Genomic DNA, 26,250 nt, shown 5'->3' with positions numbered 1-26,250 from the left:
CTGGGTACAGTGACAGGAGGTTTCTAGGAAAGGAAATCATGGCCCATCTCACTCCTGCTGATAACTGCCTTCCATCCTGGCAAAAACAGGGCAAATTGTCCCTTCCACACCGAGCTGTGGGACAGAACAGGGGCAGCTTGGCCCCACAGACCCCAGAGCAGAGCAGCAGTCGCTGTGCCCAACACGCTGCCCCTGCAGAAACAGATCTGCCTTTGCTGCTGAGACTTCTGCTTCTTCTAAGAACATTAAATTCTGCTGAGGGTTGCTGCACTGACACTGTCCAAGCTGCTGATGGGGCAGGTTCTGGCTGATAATCATCTCAAGAGATGTTTTTTTTTTTCCTTTGGATGGATCCTGGAATAGTTTGGGCTGGAAGGAACCTTAAAAGCTCCTCCAGTTCCATCCCCCTGACATGGGCAGGGACATGTCCCAGGTTGTTCCAGCCTGGCCTTGGACACTTCCAGGGATCCAGGGGCAGCCACAGCTGTGCCAGGGCCTCCCCACCCTCACAGAGAATTTATCCCTGATCTCTATCCCTGCCCTCTGGGAATCCATTCCCTGTGTCCTGTCCCCCCATCCCAGTCCCCAGCCCCTCTCCAGCTCTCCTGGAGCCCCTCCAGGCCCTGCCAGGGGCTCTGAGCTCTCCCTGGATCCTTCTCTCCATCCCCAGCTCTCTCATCCTATCAAAGCTGAACAAACTGGCTTTGCCTGACCCCTGAGGTGCTTCACATGAGACCCTCAGGGTCCCCTCTCCTCTCCTTGCAGAAAAAGAAAGGGACACACTGGGAATGCCCATAAGGAGAGTGGAAAAATCATGTTCAGCTGAGCTCCTTGCTGATGGGCTGCTGAGCCTGTAAAGATCATTAGATTAATTCCTTTCCTTGCTGTGACTTAATTGTCTCCATTTGTCCTGCACAGTGCTCACACTGGGGGTGTGTTTCTCCTTGCCTATATTTAGTTTGATCTCTACAGTGACACTGGAATATATAAATTAAGGCTGGCTCTGGCTCTTTGTGGCACTGAGATCCCACAGATGATTTTTTTTTTTTTTTTTTTGTGCAATCTGGTGCTTTGACAGCAGGAATTTTGGGCACTGGGAGATGGCAGGGGCAGCATCAGCCCATCCATGATCCCTCACAAGGGCCCATGGGAGCAGAGGAGGATCATCCTGCTCCTCCCTGGGGACATGGTTTGAGGGGCAAAGAGGAAATATGAGGCACAGGAATGAAAATAAACATCCTGGGGATGCAGGGGAAGGCAGCAAACTCTGGAGTACCACCCTGTCCCCAAATCGAGGAGGGGGCAGGCACTTCCCAAATCCACCCTGATGTTCAGCAGAAAATCTCCCACATTTATTCTGCTGAAGCCAGACCTTTACCTTCCTCAGGGAAGGAGCAGGAAAATTCCTCTCTGCAAGAGCTGTCAAGGAAAAAAAAACTCAATGAAAACTGTCCAAAAACAGTGTTATGGCTCTTTTTGTTTGCAGCTGGGCCTGGCAGAGATGCCCATGCTGGCTTTTGTACACAAATTGGGGGAATTCCTGCAAAAAATATCCCACCTTGCCATATCTGTGTAGGGAACCCCTCTGGGGATTGGGGAGGTGTCACTGATAAGAAAAACCTCAGAAATGGCTGGTTTGGAGCTGTGCAGGTGTGGGAAGTCACCCAGAAAAGCCACAGCCATGGGGACAGGAACACACACACACAGGGAAAAGTTTAATTCATTTTATTTATACATAAAGGAGGCATTTTGGGATATAGATTTAAAAAAAAAAGGGCAGATAGAAGTTTGAGATAGTGAATGCTGTGGATTGAAAACGTTAAGAAAGGAAAGAAAATTGAGCAGATGGCAGATTTCCATGGAAAGCAGAGGTCAGGGCTGTTCTTCCCTCCCTGCAAGGATGGGGGCTCAAGGCAGCTCAAGAGACATTTTGTCAGGATGTGAACTGACTAATAAACAACAAGAGGGGTCTGGAATTTACTCCTGCTCATTAAAAAAAAAAAAAAAGTAATTAGCCAATCAGGGTTTGCTCCACCAAAGCCAAAGGGGTCCTGATGCAGCAAAACAAGGATGCTTGGAAAAGTGGGGCCTGAGGCCTGGTTCCCTCTCTGTCAGAAACAGAAGGATTTAAGAAAAAAACCCTGATTTGAGGTGGAGCTGGACCCTGTGGGTGCTCCATGGTGGGGCAGACCCAATTCCAGCAGCCAAATCATGAGTTGGCTTTGCAGGAGGAGTTTGGGATTCAAACTGAAAATAAAAAAAAATCAAATTGAGCAGAGGCAAAGCAAAGAGCAAACTCTGGTCCAAAAGGCATCTACCAGCAAAGCCACTCCACAGAGCTCTTGGACAACATTACCACACCCTGGGATGGGAATCTGCTGGGATCTTCCAGTGCTGGGAATGCCCAGCCTGTCAGTGGGCTGAGCTTCCCCGTTAGCTCAAACTTAATTAGGGGAAAATAACAGCCATATGGTAATTCCAAATCCAGGCAAAACAATGTCTGTGTGTTTGGGTCTGGCATACTCAAATATTTTCCTAGAGCATTAATTTTTAATTCTTACATCAGACCCACAGAAGCAAACAGAAATAGGATTTTATGCTCTCCACAATCCATCCAGCTTGTGTTTGTTGTTACTTACACTGAGTAATCGCTGCCTGCCACTACTCACAGAAGAGCTGATAATAAATATTAGGACACAAACTTACAAGTTAACTGAGAAGCAGCTAAGCAGTTGATTAAGAGGACACCCATAACCTCAGGTTACACAGGACTAAGTATTGCTGTTCTAATGTGCTTTTCTCATTGGTTTTGGTGGCTCACCTGCCAAATCTGCCCCGGGATGGGAGAGCCTGGAGTTGTTTGAGGGGTGTGAGTGAGGAGAATCAGACAGGGAGCATCCCTCAGGGGGTGCAGGGGGTCCTGGTCTGTGCTGGCAGTGTCACACAGAGCTGAGGGCTCCCAGCTCCTGTCTGCTCTGTGCTGCTGGCAGTGTCCTGTCCTGGCCTGTCCTGGCCGTGTCACACAGTCAGGGACGGGCTGAGCTCCACGTGGGCGCGCAGGAGAGCGGCGATGTCCCCATGGGCCAGCGACAGTGCTGAGTTCCCTCCCTGCAGGACACAGCAGTGAGACAGCACCAACCTGCCATCCCCCAGCTCACAGTGAGACACCATCCCAACCTCCCCTTGGGCCCCAAACCCAGCCCAGAGAGCCCCTGTGCCCCCCTGTGTGCCTCAGATTAAATTACAGCTTAATCACAAAGTAGTTCCATCATTCCAAACACAGCCCTGTGGCCCACAGGAGGAATTTCCACCCAGCCCCATCCCACAGAGGCTCCTTTCTCAGGGAGGAGTTAATTGCTGCTGATTTCTGCTCTGCTGGTTCCCCATGCCCAGGATTTCATCTAGGTTTTTTAGGGTTACACCAATGCTCCATCCCTATGGCTGGGATGCAGGATGCTGTCACAGCCACCCCATCCATGGCACAGCAGCACCACAATCAGGGGTACCCTCCTAAAAGCAGTGCCCTGGTTAGAAAATGGACTGAAACCACACCTTCTATTAAAACCCACCCCTTGGGGATGCCTTAAATTTGAGCTTTCATATTTTCCAGATTCTGCACTGCATTTGTGTGTAACTCTGAACTTCATATAAAGTGTCACAAGTTCTCCTCCCAGCTCAGTCACACAAAACAATCCTTGTCCAGCCCAGAACCAAGGACATGCTGCAGCTTCAGCCCCAAAAAGTGCAAACAGAGAGAATTGGGGAGAGAATCTGGGAGGGTGGGACTGCAGAGCCTGGAGCTGGGATTGGACAGTGAACCCCAAGATGGAACAGAACTGATAAAAGTGTGCAAACTCAGGGTCCCTCTTGGGTGTAGCCACGGCCAGGCTCTTGCACTGCCCAAGGTGAATCCTTTTAATAAATCCTGCTTTATTCCTTCATTCCTGCCCAGCCTCTGCTCACAATCACAGGGACACGAGCTCCCAGCTGAGCGTCCCCCTGTCCCCCGGGGATGCTGAGCAGCCTCACCTTGTCAGTCAGGGTGACCTGGCAGCCCGGCTGGGCCAGCAGCAGCCTGACCATGTCAGCGTTGCCCTGCTGGCAGGCCAGCATCAGGGCCGTGCTCCCCTCCTCGTCCTGCAGGTTGACATCGGCCCGGCAGGACAGCAGCGCTCGCACCATGTCGTCCCTGTCGTGCCTCACCCCCAGCATCAGGGCAGTCTGACCCCCCTGCAGGGTGACAGGCACAGCTCAGCACCCCCTGACACCTCCTGCCTGCTCAGGCTGCCAGGGATAACATAACAACAGCAACAGCAACAACAATAATGATCATGATAATGATAATAATAATGATGATGATGATGATGATGATGATGATGATGATGATGATGATAATAATAATAATAATAATAATAATAATAATAATAATAATAATAATAAAATATTTAAATTTTATTATTTATTATACTATATTTATTTATTTTTATTTTTTGTTTTGTTTTTATTTATTATCGTATTATATTTATTTAATAATTATTATTAATTTTTATTATTGTTGTTTATTAATACATTAGATTTATATAATAATTATTTAAAAATTTTTATTTATTATTGTATTCTATTTATTTAATTATTATTAATAATTTTTATTTTCATTTATTATTATATTAGATTTATACAATAATTTCTATTTTTATTTTTATTTTTATTTATTATACTTATATAATAATAATTATTAGTATTAGTATTGTATTAGTATAGTATTAGTATTAGCATTAGCATTTGTATTAGTATTAGTATTAGTATTAGTATTAGTATTAGTATTAGTATTAGTATTAGTATTAGTATTAGTATTATTGTTGGAGTCAGTGAGTTAGGGGATTCTCTGAATCCTTCAGGGAGGAATCAGAGTGCAGGGATTGAATCAAAGCCTTTGGATGGATTGAAGTGTATCAAGCCACTCACACACAATGTAGAAGTTTAAGCAGAGGTTTAAGCGTAAGTTTTAGTGTAAGTTTAAGTTTTAGAATAAGTAAGTGAGTCAGTAAGTTTAGTGTGAGCTCTAATGCTTTTAGTGAGTAAAAGGTTTAGATACCAAAGTAGCAGTGTGAGTTCTAGTGAAGGCTGAAAAACATGTTGATGTTTTCAGTGGAGGCTCCAGGACTGTGGTTGTAGACAGTGCTTAGACATAACAGAGCTATAGTTAAGAATATTGCTGACAATTTTCAGATAGAACAAGACAGGTTGGATGCACAGTCTGTACAAAACCTGGTGTGTTAAGAAACTGGAATTCTAATAGGTTAAGGAGTGCTGGTCCCAGCTTGTGTCCCAGCTTGTTGGGAAGATTCTATATCAGAGTGTGCATTGGGAAGAACTGGTGCTTTTTGCCACCACCTTTTCTGCTTTTTCTGCCATTGCTTTTCTGCTTTTGTTTGCCATCAACACCCAAGAAGAAGAGAGGAGCTGCCACAGCAACTGCCCCACTGGGACCTCAGGGAGCAGCTTCTGCTTCTACTTGGGACTCTAAACCAAAACCAGTCTGGACTTTGATGTGTGTGACTGTGCCTTTTGAGACTGATGTGCTTCTGCAGTAAATAACTTTGCAGCAACCATTAGCTGCTTCACTCATTTAAGATAACCTGACAAAGTTGGTGCCGAGAGCACTGGAGGTCGTAACCTCACTAATAATAATAATAATAATAATAATAATAATAATAATAATAATAATAATAATAATAATAATAATAATATGTATAGAATAATTTAGATTTGCAAAGCTCTCTAAGATCAACAAATCTAACCCAGCATGAACCCACATCCCATAACCACACAGCACAATGTTGCACATTATTATTGCATGGTACATACATGATAATAATCCCTATTAATATTGCACCCTATTTCATGTTATTATGAAATCACACTGTGGTTTCTCAGCAGATGCTGTGAGAGGCACCTGATCACTTGTGGGAGGTCCTTGCAGCAGCATGGCCAAACTGTCCCCAAATGTGGGTTCCCCAAATCCTCCTGGGCAGTTTAATTCAGATCTGGACTAACTTTGACAGCAGTTTGGGAGCAGAGATGGATGAGGGCACTCTCATCCCTGATCCAAAGTGTGTGACTCTGATGGAGCTCACCAGCAAACCTGGGGCTCCCATGCCCTGGGGTTCACCCCTTGCTGCTCCTCCCTGGTGCCACCCCTGATTTTTACCTCAGAAAAGCTTGTTTGCAGAATTTCCAGCCTTTTTTAGTTTCTCCATTCCCCCCAGCTGTCACTCCCCTTCCCAGCTCAGCCGAGGTGACTTGTGGAACATTTGGGAAGCAGCACCTCCAACCCCACACCTGCAGCCTGTAAGCACCCCGAGTTACTGTCCCTGTGTCTCCTGGCACACACCTGGGCAGCTCTGAGGTTGACATCCCCCTCCTTCAGCAGCCTCATCACCACCTCCATGTCCTGGCGGGTCTCGGGCACCGCCAGAGGCGTGAGCATCACGGGCGTGTAGCCAGCACGGTTCTGCAGGTCCAGGCAGCACATCCCTGCAGGGATGCAGCCATGGGCATCACAAGAGGGAACACAGAGGGAAGAGGGAGTCACACAACCTGTGGAATCTTATATTCCCAGAAAAAGGAGTTGTTCCACAATGACACAGGAATGGGGATTGATCTGTTTTAAACATCCAGGCTTGTGAAACGGCCCCTGGTGCTACAGTTCATTACAACTGTTGAGGTCAACTCAATTAACTCTGAAGGCCACAACAAACAGAAATTAGAGGGGATAATGAATGCCTGGAGCACATGCTGTGGGCTGTTTGCTTTGGCTGCTGTAGCAAGGCAGCAGCAGAGAGACGCCCATCACCAACGGGCGTGGAAAACATCCTGGCCCCATTTCACTCATTTTTCACTTCCAAGAGCCCAAATCCAGCTCCACCACAAGGAATGAGCTGTGTCTGAGAGTGAGGGCTCAGGTCCAGCCTTGCCCTGAGCAGCCAGCTGCCTCAAACCCTTCCCTCTCTGCAGCAACAATCGGGTTATAGATGTGTATGATAATCTGCCATTTCCCAAACATTTCATGGATTGTCTGGCCCATGAGAAAAGGCCAAAGTGCCTCTGTTCTCTCAGAGCACGAGCACATTTTTGCCCTGTACAAGCTCAGCTGAGATTTTTGTTCTTTCATTGCAACACAAGATGAAAGTTCAATAGTTTACCATGGGAGTTTTTCTGCAGTGCTGGGGGAGTTTCTATGCTCACAGGGGTCTGTGACCATGACGTGGCTTTGGCTGCTGCAAGAAGCTGGGGATCCACTTCATCCCACCCTCATAGAGCCATGAGGGACATCCCTTTGGATACAGCAACCCAGAGCCATCCCCAAAGCCAGGCTGCAAAGCCCTCAAGATGTGTGAGGGAACTAATGAGCCTTGATGTCCCTGAGAGCCTCAGCTGGGACCCCCAACTGCATCCATGGGCCCAGAGCTGAGCTATGGGGAGGATGCTGGTCCTCATGGACACACCTCAGCCCCATCCTTGTGTTTTGGATGGACCTTGGGCCCCAAACCCAAAACCCCTTGGGTTTTTCCTGTCTGTGTCCTGGAAGGGGCCCCTGCAGGCTGCTGATCCTCAGCCCCACGTCTGTCCCACCTCCTTTGCTCCTGGCTGAGCTCCCTGGGGGGATCCTGACCCCCTTTGAGTGTTTGCCATGTCCAGCACTGCCCACACCCCTGTTCCCTGTGCATGCATCCCTATGGGACCACAGCCCCTTGGCAAGAGCCATCCCCAGCCCTGCCCCAGAGCAGTGTGGCCATTCCCACCTGTGTCCAGCAGGAGCTTTGCCACCGGGAAGTTGGAGTGGGACACGCTGTAGTGCAGGGCAGTGTTGCCATTCCTGTCAGGCAGGTTCACCACAGCCTCCAGCAGCTGGGGCTGGATGTCCCCCAGCACCTCCAGGTACTCTGCCACCACCTCTGGGCTGGAGCACTTGTGGCTGGACACCTGGAACCACTCCTGGGAGATGGAGGCGAGCACGGGCTGCTGCAAACACCAAGGTGGCACTGTCACTGTCACTGTCCCTGCCCCAGCCCCAGCAGCTCTTAGCTTGTGGGTTTGAGACTGCTGCTACAGCTTCAGGAGGAAAGGAATTTCCTGTGGTAAATTGGATGAGTAACCACACAAAGCCTTCATCTTACTTTTTTTTTTTTTTTTTCCTCCCTCTCTTCCTTTCTTTTTTGGCTGTTTTAAAACTGACTCAGATGTCACCTCACCCCCCTCTCCTCACAGAGCTGTCCAGGGCACAGCCTGCAATGTGCCATTGGGATAATCTCCATTAAAGTGAGCAGAGAGCATGAAATGGGATTGGGAAATATCTGTACCAGATGTTTGTTGCTTGTGCTCCTGATTTCTGGGAGGTGTTCACTGAGGAGCTGGCAGGCAGCAAGGAAATCTTCAGAGGGTTTGCATCTAAAAGGAAAAGACTTTTGTAAATCCACCATGGGACAGGACTTGCAGGAGGTATTGAACCAAGTAGGAGAACAGAGGCAGATTAGGTTGGAATATGTTCAACACATTTAAGTGTTTAAATTATTGGACACAAGTTGTCCCATTGACTTGACACAGATTTTAAGTACAAAGCTAAGCAAAGGTTTAAGCCCAGAGTCAAATATTTGTGTGGTCAACTTCATCACAAAAATCCTTAAGGTGGGGGGAAAAAATCTTCCTGAACCTGCAAAGAACTTCACCAAAAAACTTTCTGTGAGAGAAATGAGCTAACTCACCAGACATGACTCAGTGTCAAGAGCAAGGCCTGAATCAATCCCCATTAGATTCTGCAGTAACTCAGGAAATATTTCTCCCTTTAGAGCCTTTTCCCTGCCCTGCTGCTCCCCCGAGCAGAAACCCAGCCCTGCAGCGAGGTGTCCTGCTTACCTGTGAGCCTGGTGCTGAGAGCAGGGGGCTGCTCCTGCTGATTCCTCCTGCCCATCTTCATCACCATCAGCATCATCCTCACTCTTCTGGCCCGAGGAAGCCCCTTTGTTCTCCCTTCCAGCCTCCTCAGGCTCCACATCCCCAGCTCTGCCCTCGGTCTCGGTGTCGCTGTCGCTGTCCTCGCAGCTCGAGTCTTCACTTGACGTTGTCTCGTAGCTATTTGAGGACAGCACACGTTACTCCCTCCTTGCCCAGCCTGACCAAGGCTCACTGGCTCCAATGGGCCTTGGGGGAAAGCCCAGAGTGACAAGCAGCAGGTTAAAAGGTCTGAGCCACAGCTGCAGTCGGGGTTAGTCTTGGTTTGGCTCCTCAAGCAGCAGGAGTGTGACAGAAGCAGTTAATGAGCAGCAGGCAGGGTTACTTCAGGGTTTGGAGGGATGTCCATCACACAGAGCCAGGCTGGAGCTGCAGGGTGGCATCAGCAGCCTCGAGGAGCAGGAGACAAAAGCTGTGTTTGCACAGGCTGAATCCACCATCCCAGCAGCCCTGACACAGATCTCTCCTCTGGTCCTCTAAAAGCACCAGTATTAATAATATCTTCCACAAAACAGTCACTCTGATGCACCCCAGAACTTTCCTCAGAGTAATCAAGATCCTCCAGTCCCTACAGGCTGTCCCCATTTGGCAGAAGCAGCTGGACACCTCTGGAGTGAGGAACTGCAGCAGCTGGGCACTCAGAGGAGCAGGATGTGGGCAGAAAGCAGCAGCCAGAGTGGCACACAGCTCTGGGACACACAGCCCAGGGACAAACACGTGTCCTGCCCTCCTCATGCCAGCAGGTCACCCCAGCAGGAGATGCTGAACCCGCTCAGCTCACAGACCAAGGAGTGCTGGAGGAATGGGGAGCACAACCTAAAGTCTCCTTCACCCCAAGGTTATTCCTTATTTACCAAAAAAGTCTTTTCCCAGGCCCTGAACCAACTGCTGGGGACAGGTTGCAGCCTCCTGTGCTGTCTCCTCCAAAACCCACCAAGGCCAGTGGGAATCCTCCCACCTCCCCCAGCTGGGTTTTGGATGAAGCCCCAGGAGGAGGGTGTGCAGAGGGTGTCAGTCCCCACTGCTCTGAACACACCTTTCCTCAAGGGGGTTACTCACAGGTTACCAGTGCTGGATTAAACAAGGGAGAAAAGAGGCTCTATTTCAACTGGCCTTTTAATCAGGAGGTTTGGAGGGGAAAAGAGGAGGAGGAGGAATGACTTCTCCAGTGATACAGAGGACATTCCACATTAAAAGGCAGTTTTTATCTTCTGAATGGATGCTTACCCACCATTTACCCCAACAAACTGGAGATTCTTTTTGGTCCCATTGCCTCCTGCATGGAAACCATAACCTTTCTTTTTCATGATGGATTTAAGACTTGTTGTTGGAGAGTTTTCTACCAAAATACAAAATAATAGATTAATTAAGCAGGTGTGCCACAATAGCAATAATTATTCCCAACTCTAGCAACAAGCTACAAATCATAACTGTAAGCACCTTAATTCATATTATGAGAGTCTTTGGATGTCTTGCAAAACTACAGATGCAGCTGGCCACAACCTGAGCCTGCCCTGCCACCTTTAATACAGGTCTCAAACATCTCCAGGTGACTGGGAATATAAAGGAAGTGACTGGGAATTAAGTATTTGTCCTATGAATATACGTAGATTTTACTTTTGTAATACTGTTTTGGTTTTGGGGGTTTTTTTTCCCCCAGTAGCAATGTATTGGAAAATTCCTATATAAATCTGCAATAACACTACATGGATGAGATTTCCATTGAATAGTTTCTATATATCAAGGAATAAGTCACTTATCTATTTGCAAGTCCCTTCCCTCCCTCCCCGAGTAAACAGGCATTGAATCCCCATCTTCATGTAAGCTAAAATTATTTTAGATGAAGGTCTGTGAGTGGGGACAGGTCTTTTCCCAGCCTGGTTGCTCAGTTAGTTTGACTGGTTTGGGTTCTGGAGAACTCCACACTGATTCACCCCAGATAAACACCAGCCTCATATTCTTGCAAACTGAAATGTCCAATCAGAATAAAAAGAATTTATCTGATAGAACAGCCACCAGTGTGGCAGCTTTTGGAAGCTGATCCTACATATAAATGAGCCACTGCTTTATGAGCTCCTACATCCTTTTGTTTGCTTTTTTTTTCATGTCAGATTTATAACTTGTGATGTGCAGAGATTTGCCTTTCTCATCGTGCTTGTCCAGACTACTCCTGATCTGACTGACAACAACTGTTCCACACTGGAATAAATGGGAAAATATTTGGCCCAGACACATGGAAGCCTATGCCAATATTATTTACCCAACTGTTGACAGTGTGTGTTGGAATTCTCCTTATCCACAGGCCCTTGTGAGGAGTAGGCAGAGAGCAGGGAGTTGAGGGAATTAACTAATTGGTTCTGGATGGAGCTGAGCTTGGAGGCTGGCTGCTTGATGGCGCTGGCCAGCTCGGGGTAGCCGTGCTCCAGACACAGCCACTGCTCCTGCAGCAGCTCCTGGATCCTCTTCACGTACTGCCCGATGGGGTCCACAGCCGGGACATCCTCGTGGCCAGCGGCTCCTTCCCGAGGTTTCTCCTCCCCAAAGCCTGCCTTGCTCTCGGCCGCGGAGCTCTGCTGGTTCTGGCTGTGCTCGGGGATCCGCAGCGGGGCGAAGCTCGGAGCAGCAGCCGCAGGATGCCCCAGAGGCAGCCCCTGCTCCCTGCCGCAGATGGTGACACCGATGGCTTTGTCCTGGCCGTGCCTGAGCCCTGCCGGCTGCGAGGGCTCCGTGTTCACCGCCGCATCCAGGCACGGCCGGGCCCCGCCGCCCTTGCACTTCTCCCGGCACAGCTGCTCTTCCAGCTCGGCTTTGCAGCTGGCCAGCAGCTTAATGCTTTTCTCCTTCTCCTGGATCTCCTGGTCCTGCTGCTCCAGCACTGCCCGGACCTGCTCGAGCTCCTCTTTCTTCCTGGCCAGCTGCTGCTGCAGGTGAGCGATCTGCTGCTTCAGCGCCGTGACCCCAGCGTCAGGAGCCTGGGGATCACCGCTCTCCTCGTCCTCTCCAGCCTGCACATCCCTCTCCTGACCTTCCTTCAGCACGTTCAGGTCCATCTCACTCACGCTGAGCCCCGTTCCCGCAGGGCTCCCGTTCTCCTCTGCCAGCTGGAGGGCGGCTGCTTCACCCCCGCCCATCTCGGCGGCATCGCCCTCCTCGCCGCCGCTCTCCATCACCACCTGCAGCTGCTGGTTCAGCCAGGGGGGCTGCGCGGGGCCCGGCCCCGGCACAACCCCGCCGGGCTGCCCCAGGGATCCGGGGGATCCCAAGGACCCGTCCTGCTCCGAGCGCATCTCCCGCGGCAGGGTCACGGCGCTGCTGTCGGAGCCACGCCGGGCGATGCTTTCCGAGCCGCCCTGGTCTCGGCAGTGCTGCGGGGGGCTCCGGAGGGGCGAGGCTCCAGCTGGGGGGCTCTGGCCGGGGGGCAGCGCATCGGGCAGGCTGGAGGCTCGCAGCAGCTGCGGCCGCGCCCGCAGCGCATCCCGTGGAAATCCCAGCTCCGCATCCCGCGGAGATCCCAGCCCCGAATCCCGCGGGTATCCCATCTCTGCATCCCGTGACCGACTCAGCCCCGCATCCCGCGGAGATCCCATCCCGGTATCCCGCGGAGATCCCAGCCCCACATGAGATCCCATCCCGCTATCCCGCGGCCAGCCCAGCCCCGCATCCCGCGGCCAGCCCAGCCCCGCCTGCCGCCGTGTCTCGGCCAGCAGCGCTTTTCTGCGGTAGCTCGGCTCCTCGCTGGCCGTCTCGGCGGGCAGCAGGGCTCGCAGGGGCTCCTCGCCCAGGGATGATTTCCGCTGCGGGAAGGAGCAGGTCGCGGTCCAGCTCTTGCTGGGAGCGGCGGTGGGGCAGGCGCGGGAGCCGCTCTCGGGCAGGCTGAAGTTCCGGGGCAGGGTGCTGAATTTGGGCTGCTTGGCTCTGCGGTGGATGTGGACCCTCCTGATGGTGTTGCCTTTCTCGATGTCATCCACGTACTTCAGGAAGTCCAGGTCCAAGTGGAAGCCGTAGGGTGTCTCCAGGGAGTAGGGGAGGCTGCGGGGCTGCTCCCTGTCCCCGTCGGGTTTGAGTGGCTGGCCATCTGATGAAACAACCACACCCCCCCCAAAAAAATTTTGTAAAAAACAAAATTTAGAGATGCTTTTTTCTCTTTTCATCTCAGTTTTGGGCAGGCAGGGGCTGCAGCTCATTATGGTGGAGGCTCGTGGTGAAGCTGTGCAGAGACACAGTGACACACATCAAGCTCTGATCTGGTTTTCCAGAGGTGCATCAGGTAATTGTTGCACTGAGGAAGCCAAAAATTTCCTGAAATCATGGCTCTAATTGGCAATTAAGCAAACAGCAGGTTTTGCAGGCAGAGCTACGTGTCTGTGTAGGTACAGAGAGCTGCCTGGTGGATAATAAATCCAGCTCAATTATAGAATGTGGGATCAATCTACGACAGTGACATTTTTCAAGGCTTTTGGTTTAGTCTGAACTTTTCAGTGGCATAAGCAGCGCACACCAAGCAGGAGAATCATTGCCTTGCTTCACCTGGTCACAAATTATTCCTTGAAAGTGCTGGATCCAGGCAGAGGCAGGGCCCAGACAGCTCAGATCTGCAGCCATGCAGAACACGTGCCTGCCAAGGTGACCGGCTCAGCTCCTCCTAATTGAGGCAAATCACCACTAAATGTGGTCAGTGTGCTTGCCCACCCAGCCAGCACACAAACAGCAGCTCTCTCCCAGAGCTTCCCACTCCAGCATGGCTTAACACAGCCATCTCCAGCCTGCAAACATCCCAAATTCCCAGCTCAAGGGGCAACAGTTAAACTTCTGCACCATGGATTGTTTCCTTCATACACTGCTCTGCACCTCTGAGCAGCTCAGTGAGGGATCTGGCACAGAGCAGGAATCTGTCACAGAGCATGGGAGGACAATTTGTGCAGATCTAGAGCTGGGTCCTGCTTTGCTGTGGTTTTTAAGAAATCTGCATAATAATGAACAATGCATTTTTCACCTCTTGGCCCCACATCTACAGAGAACATGTTATTTATAGCATATAGTAAGAAAATTTCTCGGGTTTTTTTTTTAAGGAATAAATGAAGAAATAAACATCTCCATACCTTCTGTCTTCTCCATGGTGGGGTCTAAGTGGGCTGTCACTTAAGCATCTTCTGACAAGGGCTGAGGAGTCACTTCACCCTTGAAGAAAAGAAATGGATACTTTTAATTTAATAAAATAACACACTCAGCCATGTGAACTTCACCTCTCCTTAAAGCCTTGCAAGTCTTCAAAGGCCATCCCCCTCCCACTTCCCATCTTCTGCAGCCCAGTGGTGTCCAAGGGCTTTGAAGCTGCTAAAATCAATAGCTCCTTTTCCAGAGGCAACGACTGGTGCTTGACAGACACATCCCAGGGAGCTGGTCCTTATAAAACATCCCCTGCACTACAGAGGGTTTGACTGCCAGCAAGGACAGACAGACATTTGGGATGCCTTGGGATCGATGGCACAGGGACTCTCCACTGACTGCTGAGAGCTGGAGATATGCAACATGATAAAAGATCCCTGACAACAGGGATATAAACTACATAGAGAAATTAATGGTTGGCCTTTTTTTTTTTTTTTTTTTTAATCCATAACAAGCAAAGATTCAAAATTTATGTTGAATCTTGTTCAAATGACAGCCATTACTTCAGAGCACATCCCTACTGTTGAAAAGAACCTTCACCAAACTGCACTGAACCACAGATAAACTGCTTTCAGCTCAGGGAACAACTTCAGGTGGAGACCTGCCACAGCCAACACTGAGATCTTCACATCATTTCAGGGCTGTGTCACCCTCCAGCTCCTTCCCATCATATGGACATGGATGGGAAGAGCATGAGAAATTAGGGATGGGACAACCAAGCAAAGTCCTGGGTGAAACTTCTCTCCTCCAGATCCTTTAGAAAGGCCCAGAAAGGAGGCAGGGAAGGGTGAAGGAGGTTGGGGCAGTGGGACATCACAGCAGGAGGCTCCCTGGCTGGTGTGAGAAGGACAACAGCACTCCAAGTGAGAAGGTCTGGTTTTAATTTCTGCTGCAGAGGATGAAGTGGGAGTTTCCTGAACAGTAGGTTGTTTGTTTATGATTGTCCTCACAGTATCTAGTTTGGTTCCTGGCCAGAGACAGTCCCACAGCTGCTTGGAAGCCCATCCTGCTCCTCCAGTGCATCCCTGAGCTATGCAACACTCCCAGGGCAAAGCCTGAGCTCACACCCAGCCCATGCACCAAACCCTGCAGTCTGAACTCGTTCTCTGCCTGCAGAGCTTTGCCTCAGCAAGGCCTCTAACACCTGACCCACGAAGGGGCTCCAGCTGACCTTTACCAAAGACCAGCTAAGAAATCCAAAGTCAAATCCTGCTGGATTGTTACCACAAAACATTGGCACAGCCCTGGAAGTGTCCAAGGCCAGCTTGGACAGGGCTCTGAGCAACCTGGGATAGTGGAAGTGTCCCTGCCCATGGAATGAGGGGATCTTCAAGGTCCCTTCCAACCCAAGCCATTCTATGCAACAAATTACTGGTTTTTGTATTCTGTGCTTTTGGATCCTGTATTCTGTACTTTTTGATTCTGTAACAAATACTTTGAAAGATCAAAAACCTTTTAAAGAAACAGTTAGTTGTCAATCACATGGGCATGTTTGTGGTCAATGCACACCTTGATGGAAAGGCAGGAAGGTCCCAGCCCAAGGAGAACATCCAGGCTCTCCAAAGCCCCAGCAAGGTCACCCTGATGCCCACCCAGCATCTTGTGAGCTCCTGGAAAGCTCCTGATGTGCTCTCCAATCAACCACACTCCTTCTACTGAGGGCAACTCCTCCTGTCTCCTCCTGCCAATGAACAGCACGTGCCAAAACAAACACCAGTCTCTTTCTCAAATGTTGTTTCTTTCCCTTAATTTTCTGACTGCAGCCAATTCCAGCCTGACCAGCTACACTCCACTCTTCTAGGTCATTTATTCAGAAGGGAAGGGGGAAAAGCCAGTGAATAAGATGGTTTTTAGTATCTAGATAATTACATCTATTTGGATCATTTATGAGCTGGCCAAGTCCCAACTCTGCAGCCCAAACTGATAGTGAGACTACTCTCCTTTGACCAATCTACTTCAAAATCGCCTCATAAAAGGATGCTGAGTGTACCCAGCCAGCTTGCTGATGTTCTGCTGTCCTCTCTGGGGCAGCTCAGGCATGGAGAAGATGGCTTAGAGCCAAAAATGTGCCTCTTTGGACCCCACAGCTGCTCTCCCATGCCTGTCCCTAAGAAAAATGAGATTAAAATATGAACTCATCCGCCAGAAGTAGCAGACCCCTACACCCAGGGTCCAGCCCATAATTTGAGTTTTAGGTGAGTCTCCATCCTGCTAAAACCTGTTAGCCTGACCCTCTATCAGGTTCTGTATTTGCTGAGTTTTCTCTGTTAAATAAAATTGAAGAACATTTCTTTTTCTCCCCATGCATCGCTGATTTTTACCTCTGCTACACAGAGAGGCTGTGGGGAGGATCAATCCAGATTGGAATTAGGCTGTTTCTTCTCAAGGCAGGAATAAATACATACAGAAATGGAAATGGAGAAGCCAAATATGTGAGAAGGCAGCAGCACAGAGCAAAGTGGTTTTATTCCCTGGGGCAGCCCGTTTGCAGGGACAATGTACTGTCTTTTTAACCAGCCTGGACTCAAACACTGGCTCTTTACACTCACATTTAACCCTTCTTTCACTCCATCCCACTTGCCAGGCAATGTGAGCAGCTCCCCCATCCACCCCAGCCAGCAGGAAGGAGAGCACCACGACACCCCCAAACATTTAAATTACAAATTAACCACATCACCACAAATATCCACGAAATCCACCCTCCCAGAGTATCTTGCCAGTAATTTTAACTGGGAAACAGTTAACCCTGAGCATATAAATAACAAGATAATCCACCAGCACGTTAGCACAGTCCTGTTAGCTGTAGCACAACATGATGTGAGCTCTGCCTGTCTGCTCTCCTGCACTGCAGCAGCGGCTCCAGCACTTTGTGGTGAAAGGAAGAACTGGTTAGCAAAGCATTTTGTGGTGTTACCTGCTCACGCTGGCACCTACAACCCCCCCGGGGAGCGGCAGCTCTCGCCTCCCTCCACAGCATCTTCTCCCGTGGCCGGATCGGCAGCGAAGGGTTCGGGCGAACGCGGCGGGGCTGGACCCCAGCCTGCTCCAGCAGCTACAAACTTGGTCAGCTGAGCTGTGACCTTGCTCCGAAAGCAAATACAAGTTTAAACCAAGGAGCACAAAAGAGGGATTGATTTTCCAACAGAGCAGCCCGCGGCTCTGGGGTGACCTTTGCGAGGACAGTTCAATCCCGGCGCACAAAACCAGTTACTTTTCCGCGGAATAGTTATCATTCCCAGAAAACACGGAGCACCGAGTGCTGCCTGGGCTCTCCGGGGGGTGCCCCCTTATCAGGGCTGATAATTGGAGGCAGGGTCAATAATTAACGGCGGCGTTGCTGCTGTGCCTGGTGCTGCAGCCGCAGCGCGCTGCGCTCCGGGCTGGAGCATTAGCGATTCCGGGAGCGCCTCTCCCGAGGAAGCGCAGCCGGCAGCCGGGGGGAGCTGCACAGGGGCTCCGTGCCCCCAGATCCTCCCCAGGAGCCGGGTTCCCACGCGTGCAGCAGGCACAGCCCCTCGCCCTTGTCCTCGCAGCTCCGGCCCCTCTCGCTGTGTCCATACACAGCCCCAGGAGATGCTGGATGGACACAGAGTGTCCCGGTGTCCTCGGGATCCCCGGCGGGGACAGTGGCACTCCCCCTATCAAACTCTCCAGCCCTTGGCTCTGGGGTTCACAGAATTCACAGAATGACCAGGTTGGAAGAGATCTTCGAGATCATCAAGTCCAACCCATGCCCTATCACCTCAACTAGACCAAGTGCCACATCCAGGCTTTTTTTAAACACATCCAGGGATGGTGAATCCACCACCTCCCTGGGCAGACCATTCCTGTACTTTATCACTCTTTCCATGAAAAACGTTTTCCTGATATCCAACCTATATCTCCCCTGGTGCAGCTTGAGACTGTGTCCCCTGGTTCTGTTAGCTGCTGCCTGGCTATCCATCCAACCTTCCAGCTGGCAGTGGAAAAGGCAAACACGTGGAACAGGGTGCCCAGAGAAGCTGTGGCTGCCCCTGGATCTCTGGAATTGCCCAAGGTCAGGTTGGATGAGGCTTGGAGCAACCTGGGATAGTGGAAGTGTTCCTACCCCCAGCAAGAGGTGGAATGAGATTTAAGGGCTTTAAGGTTTCCCTCCCAAGCCCAGCCAGGCTGTGACTCTGTGATTTTGGGCATGTGGCTCAGTGATGGGCAGAGTGCCCATCCCAAGCCTGTCCCGAGCTCCTGCATTGGCATTCCCCTCGGGCATGCTGGATTGCTGCCCCTCCAGGCTGGCAACAGGGACAAATCCCTCCGTCCCCACACTGAACTTCCAACAACCTCATGCCTGCAAAGACCGAGGGGGTCAGGGCTGCAAAACCCTTCCAGGGCTGGGAAAGAAAACCCTGGGAAGTGGAGGCATCCCTTGGGGCTGTGCTGGGGGCTCTCACCAGGGACTCCCATCACAGAGCAGTGCCTGCACCTTTCCCACCGCTGAGCGAGCAGCACAGCCCGGGTCTCATGCTAGGCAGGAAAACCACATCTTGTCCCAGTGTGAGCGCAGAGCTGCTGGCGCTGCTCCAGCTCCCCGCAGCCCCCAAACGCGGCTTTAACACACGAATCTGAAGAGAAGCAGACAAGTTTTGCCTATGCAGGAAGCAGGGACCCAGCAGCGCTTGTCCTTCTGCCAGCTCTCCCCGAGAGAGGCACGGATGGGTTAAGCTCCCTGCCGGCGAAATGCCGCCCTTCCCAAACCCTCCGTTCCCACGCGGCCCCGTCCCACGGCTCCGTGTCCGTGGCTTTCTGCTTCCACTAGCAATTACTGAGCCTGAGCTTCCAAACCAAGCCCAGAGCTGGCTCGTTCTCTGCTGAATTCTTCTGCTTTAGTTACGCTTGTGTGTCTCTTCCTGAGCACATTCTGCTGCTTGTGTTCTCCAGGCAAAGCAGCACGACGGAAAAAATACACGTATTTCTGTGTGATGCTGGTTTTAGAGTCACTCTGAAAGAATTGCTTGGTTTTCCCACTGGACAGACCTAGCAGGAAGCTTTAATTTGGAGCATTTCCTCATTGCAATTACCCACATACAACCTAAAGCTGTTCCCACATTTAATCTCTTTGGAACTGGAGAAGTCTGTGACCCCTTAAATAAGCTTTTAATCGGGAGCTATGAAGGGAAGGAGTCAAAACACGCAAATTAATTAATTATGGGGTGGTGTTTGATGGATTTACATCCAGCCTCTGATAGCTTTGCCCAAGGGTGCTGCTGCAGGGTGGGAAGTGGGTAAGGGGCTCACCAAGACTGTTCCCCAAGCATGAGAACCGAGGTCATGGCCTGAAAGTGCTGCTGCTTCACATCAGGCACCGCAGCTGCCGGGGGGCTTGGCTCTGGCAGCTGCTCCGTGGATGAGAGGAACCAGACGGCCCCAAAGTGGCTCAAGAGCCACCCCATCCACCCCTCTGCTGCCTCCCTGGCTGCTGGCAGGGCGGCTGCCTTCCCCTCCCCACACAGAATCCCTGTGGGATGGCAGGTCTGGGCTTCACCCCCTCTCCTCTCCACCACGGCTCCATCACAGAGAGATTCAGGTTGGGAGGGACAACTGGGATCATCCAGAGCAGGGTCATCCCAGAGTGCTCTACTCAGGAGTGTGAGCAGACAGGCCTGGAATATCCCCAGTGAGGGAGACTCCACTGCCTCTCTGCACAATCTGCTCAGGGAAGAAGTTCTGCCTCATGTTCAGGTGGAAATTCCCAGGTATCAGTTTCTGCCCATTCCTCCTGTCCCACTGCTGGTCACCACTGAGCAGAGCCTGCTCCATCCTTGTCCATCTGACACCTTCCTTTGGATACTCATATCCATGGATGGGGTCCCTTCTCAGTCATCTCTTCTTGGGACTCAACTCTCTCAGCCTTTCCTGGCACGGGGATGCTCCAGCCCCTTCCTCATCTCCACAGCCTCTGCTCCAGGAGCGCCACATCTGGTCCTGAGGGGCCCAGAGCTGGACACAGCACTCCAGATGTGCCCCACAGGGCTGGGCAGAGAGGCAGGAGCACCTCAGGGTGACCCTGGGGCAGAGCTGGCCCTCGGCACCCAAAGGGTTACACCCAAACCTGCTCCATGCAGGCGGTCTGGATTGCACAACAACGGGCTGAGCTGTCCCTGCAAATGGACATAGCAGGAATAAAAATGGCCTCTCGGGGAATATTTGGTGTGCAGATTTTTCAATTTCTGTTTTTGCTGCAAAGGAAGGAAAATAACCCCCTTGCAGTCTGCTGGGGCCGTGCACACGGGTGGGATCTCTGCTGTGATCTGCTGGCACAGCCAGGGGAGGAGCTTCCCTCCAGCAGGAAAAAAAAAAGGGGTTTGAAAACTTTGTGGGATTAAATAAATACCTGGCTAAATAAAAGCAGTTTAAAGTCCTGGTTTGCACTGCAAGGGGTTGCTGCCATGAGGTTTCCCAAAGTGAGAGCAAACAGGGCTCCTGCTGGATGAGATCTGAGCCCCAGGAGCCCATCAGCACCTTCCCACGTGTGTCTGGCATCACAACATCACCACTGCCCTGTGCCCCACAGCATCCCTTGAGGGGGCAGAAGGCAGCTGAGCAGACCCAAAACTAAATTGGGGAGAGCAGACAACGCCTGAACCATGCTACAAACCCAACAGCACCCAGAAGGAAAAGTTCCCAAGCTGGATCCATCCCAGCTGAGGTGCTGGGCAGGCTTCCCTCTGTGCTGGTACCACCCACAGCACGTGCTGAGGCAGAGCAGGACTGGATTCAGGATGCAAAACCTGTTACTTATGGGAAGAGCTTTCATCCTGGGGCCAGGGGATGGTTTCAGCACATGGCTGATGACAAGGGGTGCCCCGTGGCACTGGGATTTTATCACACCCCAAGAGGAAACTCCCTTACTGCTGCCTGCCCAGGGCACCTCCAGAGCTGAGCTGGGAGCTGGAAGCAATTTGGGAGTGTGCTGGAGAGGGACGAGCTCTCTCTGCAACCCATCAGCTTGTGGCTGATGATGGAGAGGTCCAGGCTGGCCTCCTACCCTCTCTGCAAAAAAAAAAAAAAAAAAAAAAAAAAAAAAAAAAAAAAAAAAAAGCAGCGGAGGAGGAGGCGGATGGGGCTGGAGCTGGGGGCTGTGCACATGGAAAACATCCTGGAGCGTGTGGGGCCTCCCCGGGCTCTGCAGGGAGAGGGCTCACGAGGCAGCTGAATAATGAACCCAGCAGCACTCCATAAAGGAGAGGATCTCCTCCAGCAGCCCCGGGTGTGCAGCCCTTGGTACTTAAACAGCCATTTCAGGCCCTTTCCCAGTGTCTGTAATAAAGCTGTGTGGATACTGATTTTATTAAAGCTGCTTGTTGCTGTCTAATAAATGTTATGAGCTTCCTGCCAGCATTTCCATTAGAGACAGGGCAGACCTGGAGGGATCAGATATCCAAACTCTGCCCCTCCTTTATGGCTTACCAGGAGGGGAAAATGATCACATTCACCCCCTCCTCTGATAACCTCTTTTCTGACTGACCTTCAGCTCATTCCAGCCACAGACTCACAAAAGCTTTGGTCAATTCTCATGATTTTATCCCTTGCCTTGAAAACTGTGGTGTTTTCCCTGAAGTTTTCTTTCCCAGAGCCAGGTGATCACAAAAAGCACCCAAAGCCCTGAGACAAAAGTGCTCCACAGACAGAAGGCAGACAAAAATCAGAGGTGCCTCATTTCTAATGTTTACTGTCTTTTCCTCAATCCCACAAGTTTTGAGAGAAAACAATGAAGCCCTGCTATGGTTTCTGGTCCCTTCCAAGCTGCTGGTTTCTACTCCTTGACCTTGGGACAAGTCAAGCTTTGCTGCCATGATACTGAATAACTCCCACGTGGTCAAAGTGGGAAATTTTAGGTGCTTTTAGGAAAACCCTGCTGTCTGCATTTCTCTCCTCCTCCCTGGGTAACCACCACCATCCCCGAGGAGACCGGAGCCACTTCCCATCGATTTCTGACCTGAGCCAACAAGACTTGGATTGATCACACTCTTGACAAGTTTAAAACCCTCTTCACACAGGAACTTTTCTTTTTCAGGCCACCTGAAACCACTGTCCTCATTGATTGGGACTGCAGAGAGGGTGGATGTGTCGCCTTCCTCCTCTGCTGGTGATTTCTGTGTGGATAACAGGAGTTGGGAGCTCTAGAGCAGCATTTCCCACCTCTCACCCATTTAGGAAATGGGGATTTTCCTCCAGGTTTTTGACCAAGCCTCAGCCACATATTGCTGGTGTAGTTTTCATATTCAGGTTTCACATATTCAGGTTTCAGTAGTTTCAGCTTTCTCACTTGTACCACATTCAACCCTGATGGGGAGAAGAACCAGCTGCAAAGATGAATTTAAGATACTCTCACTTTGAAGATGGAGACCTCTGTGTCTGGGTAGGTTTTTCACCATATTTCACATTTCTGACTCCATCAGACTGTCCATTTGGGCAGTGTATTATCCTAATAATGACACCACCTTCTTTTTTCACGTGCTGTTCACACCCTGCAGCCAATTCCTCCCCACTGCTCTCCCCTGGCATTGTCACTGTGAGGATTTCTGCCCCAAGCCATGGGCTCCTTCACACCCCTGGAGTTGGGGTCAGGGTTTTATTGACCAAAATCTGCATCCTGCTGCTCTGGAGCCAGGCACAGTCACATCACCCCTGTCAAGTGGGGCACCAAATGGAAAATACAATAACTTTCCATATTGACTTTTTTCCCCTCATCAATGGGGCCACGCTCATCCCTGTGGCTGCTCCCAAAGTTCCTTGAGAAGACTCAAGATTTGATGAGTTGGGCTGCAGCACACAGCGGTGAAAATGAGACATTTAAAATATTTGGCAGCTGTAAAACCACCAACGGAGGGACCTGAGCTGGCACTGAGCTCGTGAATGAGCCTGTGTTCATCCAGCAGCCGTGTCCCAGCATCCCAGCACTGCTCCTGATTCAAGGAATGCTTTGAGACCAAACCTCTCCCTCCTGAAAGGCTCCTGTGCCAGAGCTGTTTGATGGGAAGCAATGTCATATTCCTGCTTGGTGGCAAAGAAATACTGGGAATGGGGCAGCCCCAGCACTGCATGAGGGGATGACACCCTCAAACCTTCCTCACAACAGGACTTTCTGGAGAGGAGCACAATGTGACCATGGTTTTCCTGTTCACAGGACACTGCACCAGGAGTCTGACAGAGCCCACAGCAGCAACAACTCCCTGACATCTCATCTCCAGCAGCAACAGGCTCCCTGACATGCCATCTTCCAGCTCCAGGGCTGCTTTAATGAATCCATTCACTGATCCCTCCTCAGCCACAGAGTCCCCAGCCAGGTCCCTGCTCATCGGGCTGACTGCCATTTCAGCAGATATATTTACTTCTTAAATATTACAATGAAAGTGACAAATAATGATTAACGTGAGATTCCAGGTTCCCCCTCCTCCTTTACCATCCCAGGTATCATTTAAGAGATCAGTTTTCCCATTTAGCCCATCTGAAATCAAACACCTGGAAGATTGCAAAACACGTCCAAAGGCAAATGCTGATTTTTTCATATTGCTGTGGTTGCTACCCTTGCCCTGCATGAGCAATGTTTTTGGGTGTTCACCAATTTCATTTGGGCAACACAGCTAAAATATTTAATATCTGGGGTGGCTCTGGACAAGTGAAACCCTTCCTGGAGGTGTCAGAAAATGAGATATCCCTGAAAAGTCCAGACCCACTTCCACCCCTGGATGTTGAAATCACACTCAGAGCATCCAGACCATTATCTCCTCCATCCTGAACTCACGTGAACTCTCAGCTGAGATTATCCAACCCAGCTGCCCAGGGCACGCCTGGTCCCGGCACAGCTGGGCTGCTCAGAAATGCCCTGGGAAGGGCGATGCTGCCTGCGAGGGAAAGGTCCTTGTCCCTCCCTGTCCCTCCCTGTCCCTCCCTGCCCGCTCGGGACACGGAGAACCCGAGCACAGCCCCGGCCAGAGCCAGCAATGAGTCACGGTGCCAGGATTTGCTCCGTCCTGGAACGGAGCAAGAAAATGGGGAGAGGCTGCGGGCAGCGGGGGGAGACCACGCTCAGCCTGGCTGAGCCACATCTCCATGGCTAGGCAGGGCTTTAAGGTTCGGCTTTGAGGCTGAACACAACTCCGGGGACTTCCCCAGGGTCTGGAGGCTCTTCCCAGCACGGTGATTTCGGGGGGTCCCACAGGGCTCGGAGCTTTCCTGCCCTCTCAGCTTCCCAGCCACGCTCGGTGCCTCCATCCCGGAGCCAGGGGTGCTCTGGAAACATTCCTGTCCCGAGTGAGCCACGGCTGATTCTGCCCCTGGGCAGCCACGCCAGGGGCCAAGAACCCTGAGCACCCCCGGAGCACCCCCGGAGCATCCCCAGGAGCATCCTTGGAGCATCCCCAGGAGCATCCCCAGGAGCACCCCCGGAGCACCCTTGGAGCATCCCCAGGAGCACCCCCGGCGCACCCTCCCAAGCGCTCCCACACACTCCCTGAGCACCCTGGAGCATCCCTGAGCACTTTCAACGCATCCCTCTGAGCATCCCCCAGGAGCAGCCTCTGAGGCTCCCCCAGCGCACCCCGAGCACCCTCCCGGAGCCCCGAGCCCCCCCGGGCGCAGAGCCCGAGCTGCCCCCGCTGTCCCGGAGCCCTGCCCGCTCCCCGGCCCGGCCGTACCTGCAGGGGCAGAGCTCGGCGCCGCGGTCCCGCTCTGCTCCGGGAGGGACCCGAGGCGGACCCGGGGGCGGAGCGGGACCCGGTGCCCTCCCCCGGGCAGCGGGCCGGGCTGCGGGCGGGCCGGGGAGCGGGAGGGGCGGCCAGAAAGCTGCTGCTTGGGATGGTTTCTTAGTTTTTTTGGGGTTTTTTTTTAACTTTCCCCCATGCCCGCGGTATTCAGTTTAACGCTTTATTTATACTTCTGTAGCTCATCCTGTTTGCACAGATGCGGTGGGAAGGGAAATCGGCGGGGATGGGCTCGGGATGCAGAACTTGAACTGTTTTTGCACCAGCTGTTCTCTGGCTCGTCACTTCAGCCCCACCCTTGTTCCTGAATGCAATCACATGGAAAATACAAAGAAAAGGCAATTTGGGCTTTAGCCTTTGGGCCTCCCCATGTGCCCCATCCCAGCTGCACCAAGTGGGACAGGCAGGAATCAGTATAGTGATGCCAAATAATACCTTCAACACTGGGTGTTGAAAAAAAAAAATCAAGCTTTTGATTTTCCTTGTCTTCGAGACACGGGGGCAAATCCCAGCCCTGCTCCAGCTGTGGCAGAGCGTGGGAGAGCAGCAGCTGCAGGGATGCTGGGGCACCACATGGTCTCCATCTGGGCCAGGAACTCAGCATCCAGTGGGGATGGATGTGGCTCACTGGGATCCCCCTTCCTTTGAGAAGAGCCCAAAGACCTTTAAATTCTGACTGGGAACATCACAGGGGGAGATCTGTGGGTTGGGCTCTGGCTGCTGCCCCATCACCCAGGAATTGCAGAGCCCTCCTGGCAGTGCCCAGGCTCCTGGTGAACAGGGAGGAATCAAATATCCCTTTACCCTGGTCAGGAGTGACTGGGGCTCTGCCCAGAGGTAGTCTGCCCTCTTTTCATGTGAGGGGCTCTGGTGCTGAGTGAGAGGGACACATTTCTTCCTAACAACAGGTCAGAGAACTAAGGGAAAAGTGTGGGATCCTTCCCAGGACAGCCCCTGCTCCTGCTGCTCAGGGTATTCTGGCAGTGCCCAAAAGACAGGGATGATGGTATTGGGTTTTTTGTTGGGTTTTTTGGATTTTTTTGCTGGTGGAGGTGGGGGGTGATTCCGACATTATTTTCTTCTCTTGATCCTGATCAACAAACCAACTTTGATGTGCAGCCATGGCCTTGGAGACACAGCACCTCTCCTGCTGCTCCTGGGAGCGTGCACCTTATCCATTACCCATCCCTTGTGCTCACCCATGATGATCCCTGAGCCCTAATGACAACAATGAGGCTTTTGCAGCAGAAATTTTGGGCTCCTACAGGAAGCTCTTGTGGTTGCAGACATTCAGCTGAGCTTGTTTTTGTTCTCTTTTCCCTGGGGTTAGATT

The 26,250-nt window shown here is 51.4% G+C and overlaps 1 protein-coding gene across 2 annotated transcripts; it reads right to left on the bottom strand.

The window, feature by feature from the left end:
* Positions 1–1,710: 1,710 nt before the first annotated feature.
* On the bottom strand, positions 1,711–24,926 carry KANK4 (KN motif and ankyrin repeat domains 4). Of its 2 annotated transcripts, none has more exons than XM_056497790.1 (10): positions 24,852–24,926; positions 14,112–14,190; positions 11,273–13,087; positions 10,240–10,351; positions 8,917–9,132; positions 8,364–8,451; positions 7,806–8,025; positions 6,395–6,537; positions 4,030–4,230; positions 1,711–3,108 (listed from the first exon to the last, which is right to left on the bottom strand). In XM_056497790.1, exons 2-10 carry the CDS (start codon positions 14,125–14,127, stop codon positions 3,019–3,021), a joined length of 2,901 nt encoding a protein of 966 aa, XP_056353765.1. In that variant the 5' UTR covers positions 14,128–14,190; positions 24,852–24,926; the 3' UTR covers positions 1,711–3,018. The 2 variants fall into 2 exon arrangements, with proteins under 2 accessions (XP_056353765.1, XP_056353766.1); XM_056497791.1 differs by lacking the exon at positions 24,852–24,926 and adding an exon at positions 17,093–17,608.
* Positions 24,927–26,250: the final 1,324 nt, after the last annotated feature.

The sequence above is a fragment of the Oenanthe melanoleuca genome, chromosome 8, assembly GCF_029582105.1.
Source record: "Oenanthe melanoleuca isolate GR-GAL-2019-014 chromosome 8, OMel1.0, whole genome shotgun sequence".
Classification (NCBI taxonomy): Eukaryota; Metazoa; Chordata; class Aves; order Passeriformes; family Muscicapidae; genus Oenanthe; species Oenanthe melanoleuca.
Note: the sequence above shows the minus strand (reverse complement) of the source record. Positions and strands in the feature narration are given on the sequence as shown.

Bases quoted from the DNA above. Each gene is read 5' to 3' on its own strand.
- KANK4 (XM_056497790.1), bottom strand. The intron at 9,133-10,239 runs GTAAGCATCCAT...GTCCTCAAATAG, and splicing joins TTTGTTGGGGTAAATGGTGG to CTACGAGACAACGTCAAGTG. The intron at 6,538-7,805 runs GTGGGAATGGCC...GCATCCCTGCAG, and splicing joins AAAGCTCCTGCTGGACACAG to GGATGTGCTGCCTGGACCTG.